We start from the raw sequence: 27,812 nt of genomic DNA on the forward strand, positions 1-27,812 counted from the left end.
AAGCACTCAAAAATACAGCGGTATTTGCTGATTTTTGGATATGGCTGGGAGGGAGCAAAGTAAGAGGGAAAGCTCTGCTGAATTCTTGTGCCCTGCTTTAAAAACAAAATTAGCATGGAAACCTGCTAAAAATGAGCCTCTTGGCCTGGGCAAAAATGCTTAGGATAAATGTTTTTTTGCCTTGGCAAAGAAGAATTTCAAAGAACTTTGAGATGCCCCATGCTGGTGGCATGGGGGGGATCAGGGGCAGGGAGAGGCAAACTCATGTGGCCAAAGGGCCTGGCCTGGGAAACTTTGGGGTGGATGCAGGAGAATTCCTGGTGCATGGAGGGGCCTGCTGGGCCAGCCCATCCTTCCCCAGTCCTGGTCAGGACAGCCACGGGACCAACCGTTTTCAGCACAGGTTGTTGCTTGTAAACACACACACAATAGGTGTATAAATATATATACATATAAAAATATATATATACACCTGAGAACCTCTCATTTCCTGGGCTGAGCTTTTGCTTTCTAGTGTGAAAATCTGATTTTGCACCATTTTAAAAAAATTCTCCTTCCCCTCCCGTTATGAAACATCCAGTTACAAAACTAAAGACCTACAAGACTGAAACTCCAACTAAAATGAACCTTAGGCCACAGATTAGCTTAAAATCATGAGGGTGTTGAATTACCAGACTGAGATTGTTTTTCTTTGCCTTTCTGCCTGTGCTGGGTTTAAGGGAATTTGGTTAAAAGGCTCCGTAGCCGTCGCTCCGTGCGGCGACAGCAAAGGCAGGATAGGCTTCGTAGGTCGCATACGTGGCCAAATCTTGTCCCAGTGTCACTGCTTGCTTGAGCTGAGTGGCTGTGACAGTGGCAGCTGCGTTAGCAATGGTGTATCCTGAAGGGAAAAGAGAAGGAAAACCTGTGGATTAATGAGAATCCATCCAAAACTCACCATCGCCCAGTAGGTTTTGATGGGACGACCTAAAGTGGGAAATGGCTTGGGCAGCAGTGAGTTTGTTAGTGGGAAAAATGTAAATAAATGAAATAATTCATAGGAAAATGAAAGAATTTCCTCACCAATGGTTTGTTAAACGTGGTGCTGGAAAAACACTCTCTGGTTGAATGTTTTTTCCTCAGGTTTTGATTATTTCTAATGGTGCTCAGGACAGGTCCCCCCCATATGCCATAAGGAGGGCAAGGAAACAACCTTAAATAGGTTGAATTAAATTCCCCTTAAATAGGGGAAATTTGGGCAGGATTCTTGAAGAAAATATAGCTCTGATCCCTTCATAGCCAAAATACAGACAGTTCAGGACAGCCATGGTAGGGAAGCTCTCTCAATGCAAAAGCAGGGGGGAAATATTTAGTAGATGGGATTTTCTGTTTTTTCCCCATAGGTTTCTAATGGAAAATGTGGTTTCAACACTTCCAGATTTTCCATGGGAAGATGTAAGCGTTGCTATTTGAGAATGAATCACTGGGAAAACAGCATCATTTGGGGCTTGTTCCTGTGAAGGCAGGGCATAGCAGCTTGTCAAGCAGACCACAGTGTTTTGTTGTAAAGCAATCAGACAAAGCCTAAATTTGGGAAGAGCAGCTGGAGTATCCATTGGATCTGCTGGAGCAGGCTCTGCTGCCAAAATACATCTCCCAGGATCCTGTCTGACCAGGTGGGCAATGGGATCAACTCCAGGTCAGCCAGAGCCAAGGTCCTCTTGATGGGAGTATGGAAATATTGGGCAACAGGGAGCACACATTGCCTCATTGGAGGTGTCACTTTGGGGAAAAACATGAGGAATTCCTTACAATTTGAATATTGTGACTCTCCAGAGTATTTTCTTTGCACCAGCTAAGCCAGGTGCAACATCTCAAGTAGGAATTGAGATATCTGGGACTCAAGGCACAGCTGCCACCACTGGGAGAGAAATGAGCTGCGAGCTGGGCACGGCCTGAGCTGAGCTTCAGCAAGCTCCGACCAAGGACCGGTGTGTGCTGCAAGCAGCAACTTCAGTGCATGTCCATTTGCCAAACTTCCAAGACAAATAAATAAGGGTGGATGAAAGAAAAGGAGAGATGCTAATAAAGCAGTAAGTGGGGGCTGGATTCAATAAAGAGCCCATTTGGTTTCCAAGCTGCGGAAGCTGCACAAGCCCAGACAAATTGATTTTTCTGTGGCTTTTGTGGACTCCTGTGGCAGGAAGCCGGATAGATGTTTCATTTTTTTTTTTAAATCCATCCTTGAGACACTCCAAACAACTCAGTAGTACTGACTAATGCGTTCCTCATGTGCAGCTTGGCACGTGGTGCTGCCTCTCCATCAGATCTACTGTCATGCTGGAAAGCACTGCAAATTCCTGTGTTTTCCATGATTTTTCAAGCTGTTTGGGGCAGTTACAAGAGCTACAAATTCTCAAACTGGGAGAAAAACCTTCTGTGGGGGTGTGAGAGCTGGGATTGAGTCCAAACTTTTGTGGCTGCATCATTTCTGTGGCAGATGAAATCCTAAGTGTTGGTTCACAAGGGTCTGGGAGGGCTGGGGGAGGACGGAGAGCCCATGAATTCATCAGCCATGTGTCCTTGCGGGGAGGAGGAGCTCCTCCATCCTGGTGACATCAGGGCCAGGGAGGGGACTCATCCCAGATGTGGCACTGGGGCCACCAGCTTTGCATCCTGCATTGTTTCTGGGGCTCCCAGTTGAAGGAGGCTTTCACAAACTGGGAGGAGTGGAGGGGATGTGTGGAGCTGGGATGGGCCTCTGGATGTTGGGATTCTCTGCCCTTGGACACTGCTGTGACCCCCCTGGACAAAGTCCCAGCTGTGGCATTGACCTGAGGGGTCGAGGTTGGAGCAGAGCCCCCACCCCAGTGCCCTCAGCCTGAGTTGCTCTGGGATGGGGACACAGATATTTGGGCAGTCCTGGGATAGAGATAAAATCCTTTATGGGCAATAAACTGGCACGGGGTGCCCAGAGCAGCTGTGGCTGCTCCTGGATCCCTGGCAGTGCCCAAGGCCAGGCTGGACAAGGCTTGGAGCAGCCTGGGACCGTGGAAGGTGTCCCTGTCATGGCAGGGGGTGGAATTATGTGATCCTTTGGGTCCCTTCCAACCCAAAGCAGTCTGGAATTGTCGGCTAAAGATGCCGGACACACAAGTAACATGAGTCACTGTGGGGGAAGCACAACCAGGCCAGTCCTCAGTGACCAAAACCTGCTTCATTCTTCACACCCACGAGGAGCCGCCAGGAAAAATGACACTCCAGGAGCCTTTTGCTGTAGAGACACGCCCATACCTGGGAAAGCTGGCGCTGCAGGAGGCACCTCTGCCCCCTCCACGGGGATGCCCAGGGTCTGCAGGGTGTACTCTGCCGCGTAGGTCTTGGCCTCGTCGATGTAGGCGCTGAGCTTGGGCGGTGTGAAGGGGTGTCTGTGAGGACAGCACAAAGTTAGCTGGGTTTGCTTTCCCCAGGGCTTTCCTGCCAGATGTTGGGATCCACTTAGAGCTGGCAGCACCCCACTCAGCAAATGGAAGCGTGGCTTCCCTGGGCTGGTGCATTCACAGAGCTGCTCCCTCCCAGTGGTCTGCTCCCTCGCTGGGGTTATCAACCCTGGCTCTCATGCTGGACACGACGTCCTTGCAGAGTTTGTTGTGCTTTTTCCATCAAAAAAAAAAACCCCAAAACCCTGCTGCGTTTTTTCTTTACAATACCCAACCTGGGTTTTTCTTTACAATACACAGCAAACAGTGGTTTTGGTCAGAAATGTTTGCAATCATATTTGGAGCTGAAATATCAGCATGTTCCTCCAAATCCTTTCATTTCCCCACAAGGGCTATCGTTTGCTTTCCTTTTCTACAAAAAAAGTACCCTTTTGCCTGATTATGTCGGGCTTTCTGTAATGTTTGCACCAGCAGAGAGTGCACCAAGCACAGCAGTTAATTAGACTCTGTGGATGTTTTTCTCCCCGTATTTTTTCAAAAAGTATTTAATATATATGTATATTAATATACATAATAATACATATATATATATGTATATATATATGTACATATATATAACAATACATATAATACATATATGTATTAATATACATATTAATACATATATTAAATATATATTAATATATATTTGTATAGCTACACTATACAAACATATATAATTATATATTATTATATAATACAAATTAATATATTATTATAAAAATATAATCTATAATTATATATACATCTATACATATATATGCATATCTAATTATATAAGCATATATAGATTTAATAAATAACAATACATATAGCTATAAATAAATATCGAGTTAATAAATTAAATAATTATTAAATTTTAAATTAAAAATAAATTAATATTCAATAAACATAGATTTAATAACTATTTAATAAATAATTAAATTTTTTTTAAATAAAAGGAAACAGAGACTTGTGTGCTTGGGACGTTGAGGACAGCTGTTAGGTAAAATATAATTTATAAAATAAAGCCTAAGCCTCAGGAACTTTCCACTAATGACGTACATGGTGGGGTTCTGGCTGGCAAGGGCAGGGATGGTGACTTTGTAAAGGAAGAGCTGTCTTTGATCCTGGCCAATGGCAGAGTGAAGCTGGTACACAGGCTGTCCCCAGTTGTTTTTCTGGCAGATTTCTTCTAAGATCTAGAAGGGAAAAAAAATAGAGAATTTGTGCTGGGGTTAATTGCTGTGCAGAAGCCTCCTTGCCTAGCTCCAGCCCCTGTGCTGAGCAGCTGCCTTCCCTCACAGGGTTTTCACAGAGTCCTGGCAGCTTCCTCAAAGCTTAGCAAAAAATCCAAAATAAATGGCAGATAGAATACTGCACCTCCCTTGAATTGTAAGATTCATCTAAATGTTTTATACTTTAAAATCTGTTTAATTCCTGAAATTATTCCCTGTTCAGTTGGGCATCTGAGTCCTTTTGCTGGTTAGATTATTTCAGTGTGGTTTTCTTTGAATCCTCCTCAGAAGTTCTGTCTCACGGATGTCTGTTTCAGAGGACTAAAGAAACTCGGGTTGCATTCATCTTCTCTGCTCTGCTGCTTCCCTGGCTTAGTGGGTTACAGAGCACGAGAAGTCCAAATAGGCTCTGTTTTAAAGAGAAAAAAGGTTGTGTTTCCATCCAATTAATTCCATGGGCTTCAGCAGGCAATTGCAGCTTTTGAAATGCTGAACCATGTTGCCCTCAGCCTTGGCACAGCTGGTCCCCTGGTAATTGGGAATTGCTGTCCAGGAACAATCCTGCTTTGGTTTGGGATTCCAGGGGTTTTTAACCCACTGGCTGTGTGCTGAGTTAGGTCACCTTCCATTAAACCAGGTTGCTCTGACCTGGCCTTGAGCATTTCCAGGGATGGGGCAGCCACAGATTCTCTGAAAAACCTGTGCCAGAGCCTCACCCCCATCACAGCCAAGAATTTCCTCCCAGTATCCCATCTATCCCTGGCCCCTGGCAGTGGGAAGCCATTCTCTGTGTCCTGTCACTCCAGGCCCTTGTAAAGTCTCTCTCCATCTTTCTTGCAGCCCCTTCAGGCATTGGAAGGCCACAGTTAGGTCACCCTGAAGTCTTGCTGTGGCCTACCTCATTTACAGCTTACATTTGAATGGATTTAAAGCTAAAAAGAAACATTTAAACCTCAGCGCTGCTTTTAATTTTGCCACCACAGCTCCAGCTGACGTTTATCATCTTGCAGTTTAAAATGCTTCATTACATAGTTCAGTTCTCAATTACAACAGTTCATTTTTTCACTGTGGCAACACTTGTTCCCTGCTGCCCCAACTCCTTTATATGCCGGTTTTATAAAAATGAATTTCACCTGCCCTAAGGCCCTGCAGAACCGTTCCAGGAATTTCATACCTCTATGCATAGCACAAGCTGGTACTAGGTGAGCCTAAAGATCCCTTCCAACCCAAACCATTCTTTGATTCTGTGATTTGCTGACAAAATAGACTAAGGGGACTTTTGTAGGAACGAAAAATCCCACTATCCAGTTTTCTGGGAGAAAAAAAGGATTTTTTTCATAAACTTTGGCAAACTGGATGCTGTGACAATTAAAGTGTTAAAAGGCAAAGACATGCTTCAAAGTTCAGGGTGAAGTTGATGTCTCATGTTGCTCTGCACAATATAAGGGGAAAAGAGTTACTGTCAGAGCTGGACATTCGGAAACTCAGGGAATTTATTGTGGATTTCTCCTCAGCCCTCTTCATCCATCTTCATCAGCACACACAACCAAATCTAAAGCCCCCCTGAGCCGGCAGAGTTTCTGTGCTAGGCTGGGCTATGTCAACACTTCTTTTGCCATAAATAATTTGAAAATGTGCATTATTTTTCTACACTTGTGCATTGTTCCCTGGTGAAGCCCCAGGTGAGGCATTTCATGTATCAAACCCGTCGTGGGTTGGAATTCCTTGACCCACGGTGATTTTACGGCGCGACAGCCAGAACTGGATTAAGGCATTTATGACAACTCTCCCCTGACACTCGTGGTGATCTTAAAGGTCTTCTCCAACCCCAACCATTCCATGATTCCGTGAGGCAGGTGGATATTGCAAGATACAACTGGTGCCGCTCATTTTTTAATGTCTTTTGAGAAACAAGAACGGATTTATTTACCAGGCCGCGGCGCAGATTCAACGAGGGGCCTGTTTTCGCAGCACGACCCCTGGGGCACGGACGCTTCTTCTGGGGCACGTACCTGAGGGGCGAGTTTGATCCCTTGGGGCTTTAGCGTGACGTGGTTCATGGGGGTGAGCTCCATCCCTGGCAGGAGGTCGTAGAGCTTCTCCTCTCCCCTCTTGTCTCCCTTGAGGTGGTATCCGCGCCCCAGGCCAGGGAACGCCAGGTAGCCGCGGCCTCCCAGGCCTCGGACGCCCGCAGCCCCTACAGGTACATTCATGTAAATTTCTAGGAATGTAAGAAGGCATTAAACCAAATCAAATCACGGGAAAAAGGACCCTGATTCTTGCTGAAATGGAAAAGTTAGCCCCACTTGCTGGGAGGGTTGGGAAGCAGGTGGGCAGGAGGTCCCAGGGCCTGGTGGTGGGATAACACAGGCTCAACACTGACACCCTTTCTTGGATAGCTGAGGGGTTTTGGGGAAAAACTGCTTCTTTCTGCCCATTTTTCATCATCTCTGGTCAGTTTTGATTTCAGGACAGCTTTTTACCCAGCTTTGTAGCTGGAAGTCAGAGAGGGGAGAGCTGGCATCTTTTGTTACCCACCAGTGTAATTTCACCTTGAAGAATTCACAGCTTACACAATTTCATATCTATATGGACAAAAATCCTCTTTGGATTTGCCCTATTATACTTCAATTTTTTCTCAGGGAACTCTGCTTGGGAGCCTGGGGAGACCATGAAACAAGAGACAGAGGGGGAGTTATCACATCTGCTCCTTTCCTAATGCAACCTTTAGAGGAGCTGGTTCACCTGTGTGGGGAAAACCTTGAGGAACAAGGGGTGTTCCTGCTGCCCTGTCTCCTTCCTGCTGAAGGGACAAAAATTGGCCATCATGATCCTTGCCAGGCCTACCAGGGTGCCACGCAGAGTCCCAGCCTGCTGTGGGACTTGGCTTGGGGACACAAGGCATCATCTTTGGAAGGAAGATCAGATGACAGAATTATTTCTTTGCTAGCCCCAAACTTACGTCTGCACTGACCAAACGATGATTTAATTTGGGGGTACCTGAGTATGGGGATTTGATTTGGCTCCAGGCAGGGTCACCCAAGAGTTTTCAGAAATACTCTCTTTTATTCATAGATTGAATTAGTTGAATTAATTATTATTAAGTTAACAATCCCCAAAAAGGGGGCCTCCACCTTCCAGAGCACAAAATGGCTTGTTTGATTCCCTACCCTACACCAGGGTAATGTAACTTGTTGGAAAAATCCACAGCTTTGTGTCAGAAAACACCAGGACTGGTAAAATTTTCCCTGCAACTTTCAAAGCAAAGAGGAAACACAGTGGTGGTGGTGGGAGCCAGCTCTGAAGGGGGAAAGGAAAAGTGTTTTATTTGGTCTTCCCTGCTGGGGCAGAACCAGGAGGATCTGTGGGTTATTTACACTGGACTGAGGGCAATCTAGAAGTTCCTTCCAGGAAAATGGTTATTTTTTTTTTTTCATCTGGAAGATTGCCTTTTGGAAAGACAAGAGCCTAAACCCTATGTTTTCCATCACAGAAAACGGCATACAGGAGCTGGGGCAAAGCCAATGTCACCAACACCCGTCTGGGGGAGCAGATCCCCAGAGGAGATGCTGGGCACGAGGGGAATGGTTGGCTTTCAGTTATCCCAAACCCCAACAGGGAATTACCTCGGACGGAGGGGGGCCGGAGGATGCTCCTGTTGCCGAGCCCCTTGGCGGTGGGGAAGTGCAGGTTGGGGATGGCCGCGTAGGCCTGCGGTGCGTAGAAGACCGGGGTGCCCAGGTAGGCGGTGGCGGGGTCGTACAGGTGGCCCAGGGTGTAGGTGTAGTCCCCCTGCAGCACCGGGGCCCTGCCGCCCGTGCCGCGCGTGTACCTCACGTAGCTGTCCTTGTCCACCGGCTTGGCCAATGTCACCTCGATCGGGGACCCGTCCAGTACCTGAGAGAGCGCAGCACAAGCACAGGGGGAAGTGGTTAAAGTGCTTGGTGGAAATCACACCTATGGAAGAGCTGCCCCCACGTCCTAACGGGATGGGAAGATGGAGGAAACCACCCCAAAAAGCCCCGGATCTCCCTCACACAGGTGAAGGCTTAACCTGAGAATGCCCAGCCCTGACCCCAGCTGGGAGAGGCTCCTTCAGCAAAGGCTTCAAAAGGCCTCACTTCCCTGCAAAGCAGGCAAGATTCCACGTGCTCCCGTGGAGAACAGCAGTGGCACTAAAAATAGGAGTGGGGTTAACACCTCTTTGGGAACAGCTCTGGCTTTACAGTGAATTGCACGCAGTGCAAGAAGGGCTAAATTCAGCAGCCTCCTCGCAAATCCGCATCTGAACTCGGAGCAGATGTTTGGGCTGACCTCGTTTGTCCCAGTTTGCCATTCGCACTCTGCCCTGCCAGTGTTTTTTTTGGCAGTCTGGAACAAGGATGTGAGTGTGAGCCAGGGGGGATCCTAACCCCTCCTTTCCTAGTTTTTCTTTCAGCTTTTCCTGTTCTTTTTTTTTTTTTTTTTCATCTGAGCAGTGAGCTAGAGCTGGGCAAAGCACAAGTACAAGGAGCCAAAATGAATCGTTTGTGTACAACAGAGCTGCTGAAAAACAAATTCAGGAGTGTAGAAGCAACCAGCAAAGAGCAAACCAGGATAACACCTCCGGGAGGGTTTTGGAGCTAATAAAGCAGGTGGCTTTGTATAATATACTGCACCATAAGCCCCAGGAATTAACATTTACAGCAGCTTTACCTTCCCATTCAAGGCTTTCATGGCCTCCACTGCATGTTCTCTTTTATTAAAGTGCACAAAGGCATAGTCTCTAATTTTCTTTACTCTCTCCACTGCACCTGTGGAAAACATTGGAATATTAGTGGGAAGTGGGAATTAGTCAGAAAACAGAGATCTGAAAGAGTGGTTCTGTCAGGTTATGAGCCCCTGGAGAACTAAGGCTGAGCAAGGTTTGAAGAACAAGAGGTCAGTGTCCCCTCTTTGGATGTATATTCCAGAGGAAAATCAATATATAATGGTTGTAGCATTTCAAGGCAAACTAGAAGGGTTTGGGATCAGACACCAGTAAGATTCCCATTAAACTAGAGTGGTTTTCTCCTGTCCAAACTATTCTGTTGGACACTGCCTTTGGTTTTGTGTCTCCCTTCTGTGACAGCCCACACACCAGCTGTGGGAACATCCCCATGTGATCCCCATCTCCCTGCTTTTGTATGTGCATTGGAGGCAGCCTGGGGAAAGTTGGTGCTTTTGCCATAAAACAAGGACGTTTTTCTCCTTGACAACCAGCTCAGGGTGTTCGGGAAGAATGAACAGCCGGCCCTGCCCAGGACAGAGCAGCCCAGGGCACTGGGATGGGCTGGGGCTGATGGGGCAGCAGGTCTCTCCCTAAGAAACCACCTCTCCCTAGGAAACAGTCATTCCCGTGGCAGTGGGGCTTCCCTGGATGCCCCAGTTCACCTGGACATGGCCCCAGTCAGGCTCTGAAGCTGAGCACTGGCCCTCCTGGGATGGGGCTTGGGCTGGAGAATCTTTCTTCTAGCCTGAATCTTTCTTACATCCAATTTATCTGAAGTAATTTAAATGTAAATTACTTGCTCTTCTTTTCTAAGTCCATCCCCCACAGTTTTCCCTTTCCCTTGTCAGCTGCTCTGCTGCCAGGAACTCATACTCTGCACTGAGGAGTCTGTCTCCAAAATAACCCCACCAGTCCTGTTCCCCACGGCCACAGCCTTCAGCCATTTCTTTAATTCCTCATCTTCTCTGCTCCTGTGGCTTGGGAAACACAACATCACCACCCCAGCCTCCTATAAGACCCACAGAAATATCCTTTGGAAACATGGCTAAGGGATGCTGAACAACCCTCCTGTTGGCCTCTTACCTCCTAAAGCTAACAGGTGCACAGGGAAATGTCATATTTATATGACACATATGTCACACGTATATGACACATATGTCACAAAAAGCACTTACTTAGAAAAATGCAGGAGGAAACGAATTTCTTTGGTGTTCAGGGGAGTCATGAGGAGCTGCAGAGGGCTAATTGAGCCTGTCCCAGACCACAACCCAAGCAGGCTGCATGTCTTGGAATGACACAGTGATGGTAAAGTAGCACTTTGTGTCCTTCTGGGACAGAGGATGATTTTCCAAGCCTGAATTTATGGGAGTTATATGCTGATGCTTTGTTTACAAGTGGAAGCTTTAATGAACTCGCTGTGTTTTGAATATCCCCCTTCTGCCTCCTGGAGAGCATTCCAGGACACCCATCCTGAGCCAAAAAAATTCTGCTCTCCCCTGCTTCTGCCTCTGCTGGGCCAAGCAATGTGATACCCACCCTTGGGTCAGCTCCATGGAGAGCTCATCCATGGGACATTAGAGAGGGAGCATTGTCCCCCCAGCACATGGGGACAGCACAATCCTCCTGCTGGGAACTTCACCAGGCAGGAGGAATTTCCTTGGGATTCCTAGGGAGCAAGGGCAGGGCTTTTCAGAGAGACAGCTCTGCAGAAGTCATCAGGCTGTCAATTTGGCACTGGTTTAAGGGGTGCTCCTTGTGCTGTATCCCTAGTCTTGTCTGTGGAGCCGTCAGACATGTGGTAATTGCTGTGTCACTGGAAGCTCTGCATCATTTTTTATTGGATGATTTGTTGATGTCAAAACAGCTTCTTAATGCCCTGGATCCAAGGTAATTTCAGCTAAGTAGTGCTGAGATGTGGCTCAATGAGTGAGGCAGAGAACCATGGCAGGGCAATGAATCATTTCACATCCTTGCTGCCTTTTTTGACCTCACGGTAACTTAAACTGCATTTTCTCTCCCCAGAGCTGGAAGTTTTGCTGCTCTCATGCACCTAATCCTGATTTTAGCCACCAAAACAAAAACTGTCTATTAAAAAAATAAATAAATTCCAACATGAATGCTGAGATGATAAAAGGAAAATGAAAGATGATGCAGAACTTGTGTTGTTATAGTGGAAAACTTCTTAGGGGCAAAGCAGATGACTGTTAACAAAGCGTCAAAAGGCCACAAATGTGTTTCTGGGGAGTGTGAGCTTGTTCAAAGCTCGGGAGCAAAACTGGGTAAATAAAAGAAGGAAACAGTTCAGAGAGTGGGATAACACAAATTTAACTCAGGAGTAAAATGGGTTCTGCAACAGCTCGATGGTGGCGAAAAGTATGAGCCAGAAATCTTGGAAGGACACAAGGAAAGCTCATTAAGACCTTTGCATTGCAGCCTAGTCCAGAAAAAGGCATGAAATGAGAACGTAGTGGAAGAAAACTGAAGCTCTGCAGCGTATTTTAAAAAATTAATAGAAGGAAGCTAACAGGAGTAAGATGAAAAGACATTTCCCATTGCCAAGCACCAGTTCCTAGGCCTAATGGACTGTGTGGCTTGCAGAGCTGCAGAAACAGGTTCTTTTTACTTTGTTGGTTTTGGGTGGAATTTCCTAAAGCTGGAGCAACTCAGAATTAAAATCTCCTTTGAAAGCCAGCAGGATTTTTATTCCCAACTAATCTCCCTGCTTTTTTTGAAGACTCTCACCCTGAGTGCATGTAAGATATGCCACAAAGGAATATTGAATTAAATGGAAAGCACTAATTATTCACCAATTTACACGAGGACTGGGGGGGATGTATGAAAATTAGTTCCGAATTTAGATAGATCAGATAAAAAGGAGTTGTATTAAATCACTCTATTTTTATCATCATCCCTTGCCACAGAAGAATGCTGAAGTCACCCAGCTGCTTCACCAACTCTTTTTAAGAAAGACTAAATTATTCCAAAGCATTCTGGGCAACCCTATGCAGCATTTTGGGTCTCTTCCAGTTGCCAACCACCCTCCTTCATGGTGGCTGTAGCTGGGAATTAAGCAGAATTTATTGGGATGGCGTTTTGGGTGGGAGCCTTCAGCCCCATGACAATTTTTGTGGCATTTCAGACAAACATTTTGCAGCAGAAAACAACAGCTATTTTTATCTCTTGTGGCATTTTAGGAAGGCAGAAACATTTCCATTTGCAGCACTTGTTTAGGAGGCACAGCACCAGCGGGCTCCCACCTGGTTTGATGCTGTTGAACTCCTTCTCTATGGTCTCCTCAGTGGTCGAGAGCATGAGGTTCCTCACGTAGAGGATCTTCACTGAGGACATGGTGTCCTCATCCACCTCCACCTCTGGCTCTGCCCAATCCACGGCAATGGGGTGTCCCCACAGCTGGATCCTTCCTTTAAGGGAACAAGCATGGTCAGTGCTGGGGGGCTTTGCTTCCTCTCTCTCCTGCTCAGGCTCTATTTCACAGCAGAACAGGCCAAATTCTACAAACACGACCCAAAACAAGACTTCCTAGCTCTGCCTTTCCAAAGGCAGATGGTCACACTCGGAATGGCCTCCTGCAAATACCTTTGGAGCCTCCAGAACTGAAAGAAGTGAAAATATGGAATAATTCACTTTAAGCCTGCATTTCCTGGAGTGTTCCCTAAAGGGAAATATTTTAATGCACTTATAAAAATCCCTTTTGGCCAGCAAAGTTTCGATACCAGAAGAGGAATCCTGAAGTCCCAGCGGGATGGAAGGAAACACCAAAAGCAAGGATGTCTCTGTGTGTGTTTGAATTCATTTGGGTGAAGCTGCAGCAGAAGAAAGGAGGGACACAAAAAGTCCTGATGCATAAAACAGGGTGTGGGTGTGGAGGATAAACCCAAGGGCTCTGTGTGTTCTGGACTGAGCTGCTGAGGGGCAGGGAAGAAAAAAAAGCAAATAAATCACAACGCTGAATGCTGATGATGCAGTTGGGTTGGTGTCCCCACTCCTCGAGGCTCAGCTCCAGATTCAAAGGTATCAATGTGAGACTTTCACTGAACTCCAGGGGAATTTTCAGAAGTCCATATTTCTTTCTGTCTGCATGCATGTGTATTACCAAGGTTGCCATTTTAGATTTGTAATTAAATTTTGGTTAAGTCGGATTTATGGTTCTGTTGTGCTTACAGAAATTTCTGTTGCATTGGTTTAGAGGTGTTAAATTGGTCAATTTATTAAGAACTGCTAGTGTTGATTAGATATTGTTATGAACAATAAACCAAGATTAGATATTGTTATGAATAATAAACCATTTAGACCTAAGTTTTTGAGCCAGCCTGAGGCTGAGATTGGCAAGGGGGTTTATTCTGTCGGGACTCAGCCCTTGGAATCCTTCACTTTTTCCCTCTCAACGTTTTGCCTCCCTGGTCTGCACATGAATCATTCTAATCTGATATTAATATGATATTAATCAGAGTAATATGATTGCTTTATCTGATATTTCTAATTGCTTTAATCTGATATTTCTTTGTCTGATTTATCTGTATAGTAAGTAATAGAGTGACCCTTGCCATCAAACTCTGTCGGGCCTTCACAAATTTATATTAAACCTGCTCTTGCTGGTGATTCTTTGAGTGACCTAAACCACACATTTGCAGCTGAAGGGACAAAGAAAATCCTGCAAAACACTTTAAAAAGGCATCTCTGCTTGGACAACCCATTTAAGAAGGGGTGGGATTTCCGAAATGAGAGATTGAGGATAGAATTTGGAGGCTTATTGGAAGTGTAAATAATCAAACCAAATGGGAAGGTGCTGTTCCCTTGGAATCCCTCGGGAATCAGCAGGGATTTGTGGAGTGAGGCTGTTCTGTGCCCCTTTCTGAATTGCTGTTTTCACTTCAAGGGCGGAAATAATGAACTGGTTGACTTGCAGCAAGGAGCTAAGCTTGGTGCCTCTTGCTGAAAATCAGCCTATCTCCACCCTCTTGTTTAACCAGAGACAGGAGAAAATTTAAATTTTTTAATGAAAACTCTCAATTTTGGAGCACTTTCTCTACAGAGCTCCCTCAAAAAAGCAATGAGGTTCAGTTTAAAGGAAGCATCTGATAATGATATTCAATCTCACATCTGCCGGAGATGCATTCAGCTCTGGCTTGAAACTTTTTTCCAGTTCCTGCCTTATGCTTGAGGCTTCAGAAGACTCTGGCTCCTGCTCAGGCCTTTGGAATTCCCTAAATTGTTTACTGAGATGTCCCTAAACTGGAAATCCCTCATGCATTGCACATGTCTGCTCAGGACTCTTGAGTTCCTTCCACCTGTCTCACTGTCTTTGCTCAGGATTTCAAGTCCTCTGCCTGCCCCTGCCTTCCTTTTCCACATAACAAGCATGGGGAAATCGTGCTGGAGCACAGAATGTGCTCCCACCCTCAGGGAGATGCTTAAACTGAAGAAGAAAATGCAGAATAAAAGGAAAAATTGTCAGTGTGACATATCTCCCAGTAGAAAAGCAAATTCAGTGCTCAAAATCATGCTCATTCTTTTACACAATAAGAAAAAAGAAATTTAAGTGGTGCAAGGTATTTCATGTATAAAACAGGTGAAAGAAGGTGGTTCTGAACAAATCTCAAACCCCTAGGTTTGTTGGATGCTTTCACCAGCCAGTGTGTTCAACAAAGCAGTGCAGGAGCATAAGAAAGCAAGAGAAAATTGGTGAAATCCCTGCAAATGCACTTGATGTTAAGTGACTTCTTCACCTAATACCTGCTAAACCTCTCTCTCCTTCACAATGGTCTTTGGCTGTCTCCCACTGCTGAATTCCATAGATGCACTCTAAAGCAATTCCCCATTCCATGTTTTTTTGCCAAAATATCAATTTTCAGTCCATGCTCCAGCCTGAATCTGCTCTTGGATGCTTTCCTGAGTGATTCTTCCCTTGTGAGGAATGGATTTGTAAAGAATTTAAAAAACTTGATAGAAAGTTTACACTGTTTTTTACATCTGAATGTCAATACTGAGATAAGGTGTGTTGACTTAGGAAGGTCATGGAATAGAGATCATATTGTTGAGAGATTGAACTAGAAACAAGTTTTAATAAGTTTTAAAATATGTAGAAAGACTAGATATTCTAGAGAATTAGAACTGTGAAAGATGTATTGTAGTAAGACTATTTGAGGTAAAAATATAGGTGATTAGTGTTAGAAGTATTAGTAGTATTGTGTAGGAACAGTTAATATGTTGAAATATATTTGTAAAGTATTGCAACTAGGAAATAGGTTAGTTTCTGATGGAATGGTGTTAAGTTTTATATTTCTTATGTCTCACTTTTTATCGAGATTAATGGAACCAAATCTTTTAAAATGCCTCTCAGTTACCCTGTGTCTGTAAAAGCTTGAAAAACCAACAGTCTCTGAGAGGCCAAAAATGAGTCTCTATAAAGAAAAGCACAGGAGCAAGCACATCCCACAGCAGAGCTGCATGGGTACACACACAGCTAGATCCATCTGGCTGGATTTCCAAAAAACCCAAGCTCCTGAAGGATGACCATGGATTATCAGCACGGTGCTGCAGCAGGAGCTGCAGTGACTCCCACATGTTTTGGGGGAGCTCCTGCTCTAAGTGTCTCTAGCAGAAAATTTCTCTCTGAGGGCAGAAAACCCAGCCACCTCCCCTTCCTTGGATTCCTGGGTCCCCCGGAGATGTTGTCACCACATCCCTCAGGTGAAGCCACCCCTCCCCATCCCTGCTGACCTGGGAGCAGCTTCCTCCTGGCCATGGCTGCTGCCCGGTGGCTCTCGTACTCCACGAAGGCAAAGCCCCTGTTTTTGGTTTTATCAGCTGCGCTGGGGTAGACAATGACGTCCACGACGCCATCCGTGACCTTCTTCATCTCTGCTAGGATTTCCTCCCTCTTCTTGGTTTTGGGGATGCCCCCCACGAACAGGCGGCAGTTGTCCACGCTGGCACACACGCCCAGGAGTCTCCCGTTCCTGAAACAAGGGAGCTGCTTTGTCAGGAGTCAGGAGCCAAGAGAGGGCAAGGTTAAAGCAAAGCGCCTCTTCCGTCCCAAAACACAAGGTCAGCTGTTCTTTGGGATATTCCAGCGGCCTTGCTCAGTGCAAAAGCTGCCACTCTGCTAAATCTGACATCAAAGTCAGGCAGCACAGCTGAAATGAAGGATTTGAGGGAGAAACCAAAGCCAAATTTTGCTTTTCCTACTTGAGGTTCTCCCTTTTGCTGCCACCAGGCAACTGCACCCCCCAGCCCAGGTCCTTGTGTTGTCACCAGTGGCTTGTGGCTTCCCACTCACCTCATGACTGAGGTTTTGGGGGAAGAAAATCCCTTGTCATGGAGTGGCACCATATGAGGACTCACTGATGCCAACCTTTGTGCAGATCCCAAAATAAAAACTTCCTTCTTTCACCTTTTTGGGGTCAAAGTATCTCTTATAGGCCTGGAGAAGTGCTAAACTTCTTTAGAGAAGCCCTTGGAATCAGGGAAGGAAGTGGAGGAGGTGGAGGTGGATGAAGCCTGATCCCTAAGACCTTTCAAACCTCTGCTACAAAGGACATCTCCAAGACCTCCGTGTGCCTTGACCTGCTCAAAGCAGTTCACAACCCACCATTTTTTTATTAAATAAGCCATACAACTGCCAAAATGGTTTAACCCAAAAGCAAAGGCATTAACCACTCCCACTTTGAACTGGCAAAAAACATTCAGTGTGGTTGAAGTCCAACCAACACTTATTAATGGGCCCATCTGTTGTTGATTTCTGGGAGTTTTGTTCCCTCAAACATGAGGGCTTTTTCTGTTCCTTTCTCTGAGGAAATGTCACTATTTCCAATTGGTTTCAATCCTATTTCACCATTTTTTTGCAATTGCTCCATCTACCATATCTGCACAATCTGTCATGGGGGAGACTGTGAATAGAATAAATCAACAACAAACAACCTGAGGGGAACAAAATAAACAGCACTGGTTAGGGGAAAGTTAATTTGATCCAATGCAGAACATTTTTTTCCCAATGTTCTGATAGATTTTGTTGCTGTTGTTTTGGTTTTTTTTTATTGTGAAGAAGAAATTTCCTCTGAAAGATGTTGGTTCTAATGAGCAGTGACTGCACAGGGAGACAGGAGGAAATTTCCCCTCAAAACACAGGGATCTAAATAATCTTGCTCTGGACTGCCAGGAAAAATATCCCTCACGTGCCAAAATAGACCGATACATATGATTTAAAGATGCTTCGAAGGTGTTTACCCCACTTACCTGATTTCATAATTATTGAGTGTCTTTATTGCATTCTTGGCCTCCTGTTTATTGGAGAAGGTCACAAAGGCGTAGCCCCTGTTGTTGCCATTGAAGTCCATCATCATCCTCATCTCATAGATTCTGCCAATCTGCCAATTGAGAGAGATCTGTCAGCACGGTGGGAGTAGTTAAAGAAGACTGGAATTTTAAAGCCCACCCAGTTCCAGTTCCATGGGCAGGGACACCTTCCACTGACCAGACTGCTCCAAGTCCTGCCCAGCCTGGCCTTGGAATCAGCTCAGTTCAGGCCTGAAATGCAGCTCTGACCGTCAGTGACTGATCAGCTGCCATCAAGCCTCACCTTTTCACAGAGGGGGATAAGTTCATCCTCAAAGAGGTCTCGGGGCAGTTTCCCGATGAAGATCTCACAGCCCCTCTCTGGTGGAGGGCCATCCCAGCCCGGTGGTGGTCCCCCATATTTCCTCTGCCCATTTTCCTGCCATGGAGTAAAAGAAAAGAAAGGTTCAGCTATCGACTTTTAAACATGGATCAAACCAACCCTGTCTCTGGGAATGACCCTTGAGGCAGACACCCTCCTTCCCTTCAGCTCCTTGTGCATTCAGCAGGGATAAGGCAGTGTCCCACCTTCCCACCCTTCCTTCCACCCTTCCTTCCACCCTTCTCCTGTCTCTCCTTCCTTCTCCCTGCAGTGATTCCCTACTCCCAGAGGAGCTGGGGCTCCAGGAATTTTTCCATTTTTGGCTCCATGACCATTTCTTTAATCACTTCCCATTCTGGGATTATTCCAGGAAAGGGAATGCCTTGCACAGCTGATTTAAGAGGAACGTAAGCAAACAGAGATCCTTACAAGGAAACCAGAATATACCACAAACCCTTTTAGTTTTCTCAAGCCTAGAACAGGCCTTGAATTATCCACTCTCATTCCTGTTTTTCCAATGTTTTCAGCAGTGATGGAGTGCTGGGGACATTTGATTTTATGTCTGAGCTGGTGTGTGAGGGGACACAGAAAGAAATAAACACTTCCCTCAATTTGCAGTAGCTTTGTTTGTGGCTGGAAGGCAGCACCTCAACAAACCCTTCTTGACAAGGTGTCTGGAGGGAAAGTGAACATCAGCCACTTCCCAAAGATGAATGACCCACTGAAGAAGATGTTTGGCTGCATCCACAGACAGGCTGGAAGAAAAATCCCTAAGGTACAGGAAAATTAGGAGACGAGGGGAAAGAGAAAAAGATAAAATAGCAAGGTTGGAATGGGGAAGGAAAGGAGAGAGAAGAGCAAGAAGATGTTGAAGTGTGGGGGGGATTGGGAGCTGAAATCTGTGCTTTAGGAGTGAGCTTTGCCAGATTGACAGTAGGGAAAACCAGGATAATTCCAAGGCCAGATTGCACAGGGCTTGGATTAACCTGGGCCAGTGGAAGGTGTCCCTGCCCATGGCATGGGGCAAGAATGAGATGGGCTTTAAGGAACCTCCCAACTCCTCTGATTCTAAGAAAGCCACAGAAAATCTAAGACATACAGAAGTCCCTTATCTTATGGGTCAGGTACAGCAGAAAGGGCACCAAATGCAGCTGCTGGCCTGGTCCTGGAATATGCTTTTTCCCAGGAATCTCAGGTTGTGCTTGAGGCTGTTGTGCCCTCTACTGCCATGCAAAACAAGGCCAAGTTCATGGCCTCCACCTGCCTAAAATCCAGTGTTTCCAGTTCCTTCTTCCAGGATGCAAGGCTGGTGATGGCAGTGCCCAGTGCTTTCCAAGGCTGAGCTTGTTTTGGCCATGGTAGCCAAGAAAGGCTTGCTCAGGTGGGTTTGAAGGTCATGCTCAGGCTCCACCTGCCCTAGCCACGGGAGGTTTGGATCTTGGAGACCTTGGAGCCTAAACTGGGAGCAAACCTTGGAGCAGGTGAGGCACCTGCCTCCCATGTACCTGTGCAAGGATCTGTACAAATGGTGACGTGCTGGACTTCCCACCTCATCCCTCTTCTGAAACTTTGCTCTGTGGGTTTTCTTTGGTTTTGAGACACATACCCCGACCTTTCCCAACATTTAGCAGTGCTCAGGGTTGTCCTACCCCCACCTTTATTGTAATTTCCCATCAAGCAAGGAATTATTTGAAGAATAAGATCCTGCTTCATGAAAAACAACGTAGTGATGGTCATCATGGATTTAAGAGAGAAACAGAGCAAAAAAGAATGAGCAAGGAGTGATTCAGGAGCATGGATTGGCTGCTCACGCCCCCAGTGAAGCTTCAGGATGAAGCACAAAAGGATGGGACCGTGAATTCCTACCTGGATCAAATTATATCCCGTTCGCTGAATTAACGCACGGAGGGCGGCTTCTTTCTGTGTGCCGGTCAATCCATCCCCGGATTTGTGATTTGATTCCATTGGGAGTGATTATCAGCAAAAAATCAGGTTAATTAGGGGTGCTCACTGCAATCAAATTTAAGATAAATTAAATCAATTATTATGGCTGGGAGGAGAAAGTCCACCCTCCTGAGAAAGTTTACAGGGTCGCTCTTCTTAAATCAGTTATTTCAAAGATAAAACCAAAACAGAACAGCAGAGACCACGGAAAAAGCAGAAATGTCCCCCTTGCTGAATGGAAATAAATAGCATTTAAACCCACAGTCAGATCCTGGGGAGATGCAGAGGGAATTTGTAGCCCTTTGGTAGTGTCTCAGGAAGAAAACAACATGTAAGTACCTAATCCTGCACTGAGTACACAGCAATGAGTCCTTCAGGCCTCGTGTGATGCTGATACTGGGAAGGCAACCTTGTACCAGCCATGTCCAGCACTCTGTGAGAAACAGGACCTAACCCCAGATTTGGCCTATTCTTATTTTTGAAAATAAAGAACATGGGAGAACTTCGGATCTTAGCTCAGCTCAGGGCTGGAGCAACCTTGGGGTCAGACATTTTGGTTCAGAGCTGCAGTTTTAGGTTGTGGCTGATTCAAGATTTTTTGTTTTGGGTTGGGTTTGGGCTGAAAACATCATAAAACTGAAATCTGAATCTGACTTGGGCTACACCCTGGGAAAGAGACATTTACAACATGGATTCACTACTGGTGATTCCCTGTTTTTCCTGAATGCTGAGCTTTGAGCTTGTCCAAAATCCATTTGTGTGCTCCAGGCATAAAAACAGGGTCTGTAGGTGCAAGGCTGAGCTTGAAGCCTCAGGCTGACTCTGAACAGCAGCCAAAGCAAACCCAATTCCCTCCTCAGGTCCTTGTAGCCAGACTTGGAGGCCAGTGGGACCAAGGACTCCATGCAGGAAAATGGCAAATTGTGTCATCCAGCATGGTTGTTATAGCCTAAAACTGCATTTTATTGTAGAAAGGTGGAGGCAAGGAAAGGTGGTGCCTGCCAGGCTTGCCTGGAGAGCAAACAGGGCCAAAAGGGGCTGGGAGGGGTGGGCTGGGGGTGAGGGGGATGAGGCACCCAGGTGGGGATGCTGGGCAGAAGGGAAATCCAGAGCAGTAGGAAGGTGGAAGGAAGGTGGATTGCTGTGCCTGCACCCTGAGCTACTGCCAGATCTCTGGGAGGAGACCCTAAACAATCCCCCTGCCACTGCAGATCTTTGGGAGGAGACCCTAAACAATCCCCCTGCCACTGCAGATCTTTGGGAGGAGACCCTAAATAATCTCCCTGCACAGCAGATCCTTGGTGCATATAAGGTGGGCACTGCATGTAAAGAAATGCAAGTAAAGAAGAGCAATCTATCAGGTTACAGCTGATTTTCTGAGCGTGTCATGATTCTGCAGAAATGACAGAAAAAGCCTTTTCCACTCAGCTTTTAACACCAACCTCTTTTTTATCAGCTGCTTTTGCGGTTCCCTGAGGGAGGAGCCAATATTTGGGGTAGCCCACTTTGTTTTTGGCCATTACCTGCTCTGTGCTCCTTTGCCTTTGTGCCCTGGAAGTCTTCCACAGCTGCTTTCACTTTAAAATGGATTATTCCCAGCACCAGAAATGGGGCACAAGCCCAGGAATTTGGAGGATCTCAGCCTCCTCTCATTCGGGCTCTGCCACACTGAGATGCAGAGCCTGTGACTCAAACACTTGCACATAGGAGCACCTCTGTAATGCCAGATTTTGGAGCTATTTAATGCAGAGGTTGGTGAGGCTCTTCTGATTTTATTTTTTCCCATGCTCCCAGGTTCTCCAGTGTTTTAATTACTACCAACGTGCAGAGGCTGGGACATGGATTATCCAATGCAACAGCTCTCTCTTGTCTCTAATTCCCAAATGAGTGTTTTCTGCAGCAGTGGAGCCCAGTTACTGGTTTGTTTTGCCTTTCTGAGGGCAGCAACAAAACCCTGCTGATGTTTGTGGTGTCTCTGCCGGCTGCCTTCTCCGGAGCTGGCGTTCAGCAGGCACGGGGCAGGATTAGCACACTGCTGTGCAAAAACCACTTGGAGCCTTTCCCAGGCTGCTGCAGAGAGAGAAAGTGAGCGTTCAAAAAAAAAAAAAAAAAACAAACCAAAAAAAAAAAAAAAAAAACCAAAAAACCCAAAAAAACCCAGCTAAAATCCAGATTGGGGTTGCACCCTCCCCTGCCTGGGCAGAGACACCCCATATCCACCCTACAGGGGAAAGCTCTGTCGCACTGCAAATCTGGCCCATTATATTCTGCTTTTGGAGCATCCTGGCTTCATCAGGGAATTGAGGGATCAAATTGCAGCTCTCGGTGGGTCTCTCAGCCCTGAGAGCTGCACTTGAGCGCTGCCAGGCTGGATGCCTGCAGGGCTGCTGCTGCGGATGCACTTGCACGTGGATCTTTAAGGGCACGCATCCTCTCCTGCAGGGAGGAGGGATTTCCAGGAAGGTCTCTCTCCCTCCTGGGGATGATTTCACGCTGAGCAGTGAGCACAAGCCTCGGGGCTGCCGGATGGATGGGAACAGAGCATCTCCCTGGCTGATGCCTTTCCAGCAGCAGCAATATCCCTCTCTATCTTCTGCCTTATTAGATAAGACAGCTGAGCTCTTCTGGGCTCTTCTCGTAAAGCATCCTGCAAAGATTTCAGCTCTAGACCAGCATGTCTAGATACTTCAGGATATGCTGAAGCAATCCACTTGGAATTAGGGAGCAAGAGCATTCAAGGTTGCAATGAAGTGTTAACCACAGCCTGCTGCAAAACCCGGCCTCTGGGGGGGTTCCTAACAAAGATCTGGCTTTAATCTGTGCCTGGTGCTTCCACAAAGTCCTGCCTTTGGAGAAAGCCCAGCCTGACCCATGGAAACAACCCTGCCCCATGGAAGGGGCAGGATGCCCATCCTCAGGGATGCCCCGACTCACCTGGAGCTGTGGAGCTGGTCCCGCTGGGAGTGGGGTCCAGCTGGAGAGTTCCACCCCAGGCTGGCACCCGCCCCTGCAAGCGCCCACTCCTGATCCCAAAGGATTCTGCAGCCCCCACTCCTGATCCCAAAGGAGGCCAACACTGGACTGCACACTCAGGGCTGGACACACCTGTGGACAACCCGGGTATGGCTCGGTAGCCCCACTCTGAGCAGCCAGTTCACACCTAATTACCAGCCCAACATTCACAGCAAATTGATAAGCTAGAGAGCTTTCCCCCATCACTGGGGTTTCTCCAGGATGGAAACAGCAAACCCCTCTTTTCTTTGGAGTATAAATCCCAACCCAACAAATCCCAAGCCCAGGAAAACAGGCTTTCCACCAAGCACTTCTTCTCTCCCTTCTTCCTTCCTGCCTCCCTTGAGCCAAGGACATCTAAACTCTTTTTGGACAGGGCACTTTTTCACCTCTGCCACCCAAGGGTCCACCTCATGGAATCACAGAATCATTTAGGTTGGAAAAGCCCTCTCAGATCATCGAGTCCAGCCATTAACCCGCCACCAAACAACGTGCCGAGGTGCCACATCCATGTGTCCATCAGAGCATTCAGACGATTTCCAGGATACAAATCACGTGGGGATGTTTTATTTCTGAAACTTGTGGAATTCCAGCCCTTTCCCCTTATTGCAGGCACCAGCCCCAGTCCTTGCAGCAGTGCCACTGTGCTGGCATATTTTTTTACTTTAAGGGAGAAGAATTCCTGTCACCCAGAGGAAACATGATTACTTTCTCTCCTTCTTTGTTCCCTGAGCCAGGAATCAATTAGCAAATCCACCCTCACAGGGGAAAACCCCCCTTCTGTGGCTGCTGATGGAAAATGTGAATGACTGCAGCAAATTCAGGCAGTGCTTTCAGCTGTGCTTTAAAAAAGAATCAACCCAGCCACACTTAATAGAAATAATGGTTCTGGAATTCAACCAGTTTTGGGGATTTGCCCTTAAAATGGATTATCATTAACAAGGGCCACCGCATGAAAAAGAAAAGGAAAAAGGAGAGGGAGAAGTTGCATTTTGTTCAGAAGTTTAAATTGAAATTTACACCTTTGGAAGTGCAAACTATCCTTATTTCCTACTTCATCCTCATTTGTGATGAAATTTTGACAATAGCACCAACTTATCTTGGTTACAGCATCAAGAAAAGGAAGGTTGTGCTTTTACCTTCTATCAGAGTATTACTGGGTCTGGTTTTCCTCTCTCCACTCTCATTTATTTTAGGTTTCTGCTGAAATTCTGAAATGCCAAGGCAAGAAAAGGTCCTTTTATACCCTTGCAAGCCCACATCAATAAGAAACAAACCTATTATGTACCACCTCTCCACGACTACTTCTACACGTGGCTCCCTCACACCTACTACAGCACATCCTCTGGCTTTGCTCCATCCATCCAGGAGCAAGATGAATCCAGAAGCTTTTACCCCAAAAACTGTGGAAAGTTTTGCTTCACTTTTGGGTTATTTGGAAAAGGAGGAGTCTCTTTCCTCTGCCAAGGGATGTCTCCCACACTAGGATTTTTGCTGAGGGGGTGTGTGAGGGCAGAGCCTGCCCCTGTGCAGCCTTTTTGGGCAAAGCTGGTTCCCGGGTCCATGAAGGAGATAACAAACCCATGTTTATCCCACAGGATCAATACAGACCTGACTGTGCTGAGCCACTTGGACACATCTAATTAAGGCCATTTTGTTTGGTATCCCCTCAGTGCAACTGCTCCTCCTGAAGAATAACAACCTTTGGAAAGACTGGATAATGATATTCACCCTTTGCCCAAATAACCCAAAAAAGTCACTAGAGAAACTATTTACCTCTAGGTTATCAACGTTTTGGGGATTTTTTCCCCCTCTCTCCAGACTCCAAGCAATATATATTCCTTTCTATACATCCATAAACACCAAGCATGCTTCATTTGCTTCCCCAAAGCGGGAAGCCTTGTGAGCTGCCCCGGCTTCTCGCTGGGGTGACACTGAGGGACGGAGTCCGATTGAGCAACGCAGCACGAGGCTTTCGTCCCTTGGCTTCCCAGGGTGGGGGGTTGTTTTCCAGCTCTGGTGGCTCCACACAAAGTGGGAACTCACAGACATTTGCAGGAAAGCAGGGCAAATTCGGAGCAGCATGACGGTAGCTGCAGCACAAGAGCCTGGAGAAAGCACTTCATGCCTGATCCAGCAGATTTTTTGCTTGGCCCCTTTTGCTCAGGCATCAGCTTCTCCCTTTGGAATCTCTTTCCTCTTGGGCACAGCTTTTGCAGCTCTGTTGTCAAATGCACACAACATGCCCCCAAAAAGCCACTCTGTGATGCTGAGCCCAGCCTCCTTCCCTAGTGTTTATTTGCATCCCCACTTTGAAACCATCCTTCCTTCCCTGCCTGCTCCCACCCAAAACTCCTGTTCCAGCGAGGGAAAGAGCTTGGAAAGAGCATTCAGTGCTGGGCAGAAACTATCCCTGCAAGCTGGAAGGGATTAGGGAAAACTGAGGGGGTTCTAGGAGCAGTCATTGCCTTGGCTAGGGAGACTGATCTCTGGCAAAGAGAAGGAGGGACACCAAGTCGGCTGGAAAGATCTCTAATGATTAAGCCTCAGAAAGTTGCGCTTTAACAAATCCAGAGCGAATTATGGCAGGGAAAATCCCTCCTCCCTGTCCGCCTTGTCTGGCCTCTCTTTTCAGGCACGGAGGAAAAGGAGAAAACCCCTTCTTTCCACAGCTTTGCCAGGTAAAAACCGCGCCGAGGCCCCGAGGAGCCCTTCTGTGCCCACGCTGCTCATCCCAAAATTCACACCAGTGGTGTGGGGCTGTGTGGGGCCGGCCAGGGGGTCCCAGCCACCCAGTCCAGCCCTGCTGGAGCTGGGCAGCTCTGGGATGTGAGTCTGATGCTGGGCACTGTTGGGGTGGGAGGCTCCCGATGGAGCTGCTCCTTCCCAACCCCACCAGCAGCCCCGATTTGCACACCCACTCCCTCCCACACCCCCAAACCTCCAAGCAGCTGCCTACCTGAGCGATCTGGGAGATGGCCCCCCGGGAAAGAGGTCTCCTCGCTTGTGGGGAGTTTGCGACGTGTCACTGCGGTTATTCCCTAATCATCATATCAAACTCCAAAGGTTCAGCAGCCCCTGGCTGCTTTACAGTCCCGCGGGTTAAACGTTAACCCGCCCTATCTGCCAGCTCCCCGCAGGCCTTTGACCAGATAGCTGCCTCAGACAGCACCCACCAGGCACAGCTTCCCCAAAATAAATGCAGGGCAACACAGGCAGATCCCAGCTTAAGGGCTGGGGGCATGCTCACACCCGTTTGCTCCGTGCTGAGACCTTTCCCACCTGATCCATCCCCAGCTCTTCCCAGCAGACATGGGACACAGCCTCGGCACACTCTTGGGCTTTACAGGAGGTTTGGGTTTGCTGGAGGATGATGGCAGGAGGGAGAAATCCCTTTTGGTGGAGAAATTCCTCTTGGTGGCCTAAGCAAAGCTGTGGGTTTGCAGAAATTGCTACAAAAACGTTATCCAAGCAAAGACTCACAGCGAGGAAAGCCAGTGCAGGTTCTGGGGAGGCTTTGTTGCACCCAGAAAAAAATCCAGAAGCCACAAATCTCTGCAAGGGGTGGCTTCCAACCTCTGAGCATCCCAATACTATATTTGACCTGAGGCTGTAGGAAGAAGCTTCCAAAATTAAATAATAACACAAAGATTATGAGTATATAATTTAAATAAGAGTATATAATATCACAAAGTAAAAAACTTAAAGTTTGATGTTTTGGAATATAACAGAATATTTCAGAATATATTTACATATATTATATGAATATTTCAGAACATTCATATAATATATGTAAAACAAAATAAAAGTTTTAAAACAATAACTAATTATTCTTCTTCACCTTCTTCTTCATAAGTTTAAGTAATATTACATAATTAGTTAAAAAAAGTCCACATTACAAACTTCAAATAATTAAGTATTATAATTCATACTTAATTAATAATTATGAAGTTAAAAATAAAAATAATTCAAGTATAATTTCTAAGTAAATAGTTTAACCTTAAAAAAATATAAAAAATAGCAAACAATTTTGTACCTCATTAATAAAATACTACAAAACTCACACCTTATAAAACTATAATATAAATAAAAAATAATAAACACCTAAATCTAAACACATAATATCATCTCAAACACTTCAATCCCAACCTTAATGAAAACAAAAACAAGTAAAAAAAACAAAAACAAAACCTAACATTTAATGGTCTTTGTGCAACAGCTGAATTGAATGTTTGGCTCTTTCCAAAATCCTTCTGGACCCTCACAGGAATGAAGTGGAGTACCAAGGTACTTTAGCAGAATGATTTCATGGAATTACAGAATTGTGAAGTTTGGAAAAGACCTTTATGATCATCGAGTCAAGCCAGCACCACCACCGTGCTCACCACTGAGCCATTTTTCTCGTATGATGTGCAAGTTTAGCATCCCAGCATGGGGATCCATCCCTGGAATTGCATCCTGCTCTGGCTGTCTCTGAGCTCAGAGCTGGAGCACGCCCAGCCTGGACCATGGTTTGCCATCCCAGAGCTGACCCCCAGCACATGGATGCAGTCCTGGGCTTCATTTGCAGCCCTGTTAAATGAAGCATTTATAATTAGGTGTTGCTGACGCTTCATGTTTGGAAAAGTGCCATCCCTGTGTTTGCTCAGCTTTAAAAGCACGAGGTGTCCCTGAGGGGGGTAGGTGACAGGGCCTGGATCCCTCTTGGAGAGCAGCATCTCACTCCTTCCTCCCTTCCCACCAGGGTGCAGCTC

General features: G+C 46.3%; 1 protein-coding gene across 4 annotated transcripts; it reads right to left on the reverse strand.

The window, feature by feature from the left end:
- A1CF (APOBEC1 complementation factor) lies at window positions 1-26,158 on the reverse strand. 4 transcript variants are annotated; one of them, XM_068197017.1, is made up of 12 exons: window positions 26,018-26,155; window positions 19,969-20,112; window positions 18,025-18,159; window positions 17,682-17,812; window positions 16,167-16,405; window positions 12,683-12,847; window positions 9,371-9,468; window positions 8,302-8,572; window positions 6,688-6,872; window positions 4,503-4,639; window positions 3,274-3,407; window positions 1-880 (listed from the first exon to the last, which is right to left on the reverse strand). In XM_068197017.1, exons 2-12 carry the CDS (start codon window positions 20,065-20,067, stop codon window positions 729-731), a joined length of 1,746 nt encoding a protein of 581 aa, XP_068053118.1. In that variant the 5' UTR covers window positions 20,068-20,112; window positions 26,018-26,155; the 3' UTR covers window positions 1-728. The 4 variants fall into 4 exon arrangements, with proteins under 4 accessions (XP_068053118.1, XP_068053116.1, XP_068053117.1 ...); XM_068197015.1 differs by having other exon boundaries at window positions 6,688-6,896; XM_068197016.1 differs by lacking the exon at window positions 26,018-26,155 and adding an exon at window positions 24,198-24,254 and having other exon boundaries at window positions 6,688-6,896.
- Window positions 26,159-27,812: the final 1,654 nt, after the last annotated feature.

The sequence above is a fragment of the Anomalospiza imberbis genome, chromosome 8 (genome assembly GCF_031753505.1).
Source record: "Anomalospiza imberbis isolate Cuckoo-Finch-1a 21T00152 chromosome 8, ASM3175350v1, whole genome shotgun sequence".
Lineage (NCBI taxonomy): Eukaryota > Metazoa > Chordata > Aves > Passeriformes > Viduidae > Anomalospiza > Anomalospiza imberbis.

Coding starts and splice junctions, on each gene's coding strand:
- A1CF (XM_068197015.1), bottom strand. CDS start 20,067: ATGGAATCAAATCACAAATCCGGGGATGGATTGACCGGCACACAGAAA. Junction 17,813..18,024: donor TTATCCCCCTCTGTGAAAAG/GTGAGGCTTGAT, acceptor CTCAATTGGCAG/ATTGGCAGAATCTATGAGAT. Junction 9,469..12,682: donor GTTCAACAGCATCAAACCAG/GTGGGAGCCCGC, acceptor TGTTTTCCACAG/GTGCAGTGGAGAGAGTAAAG.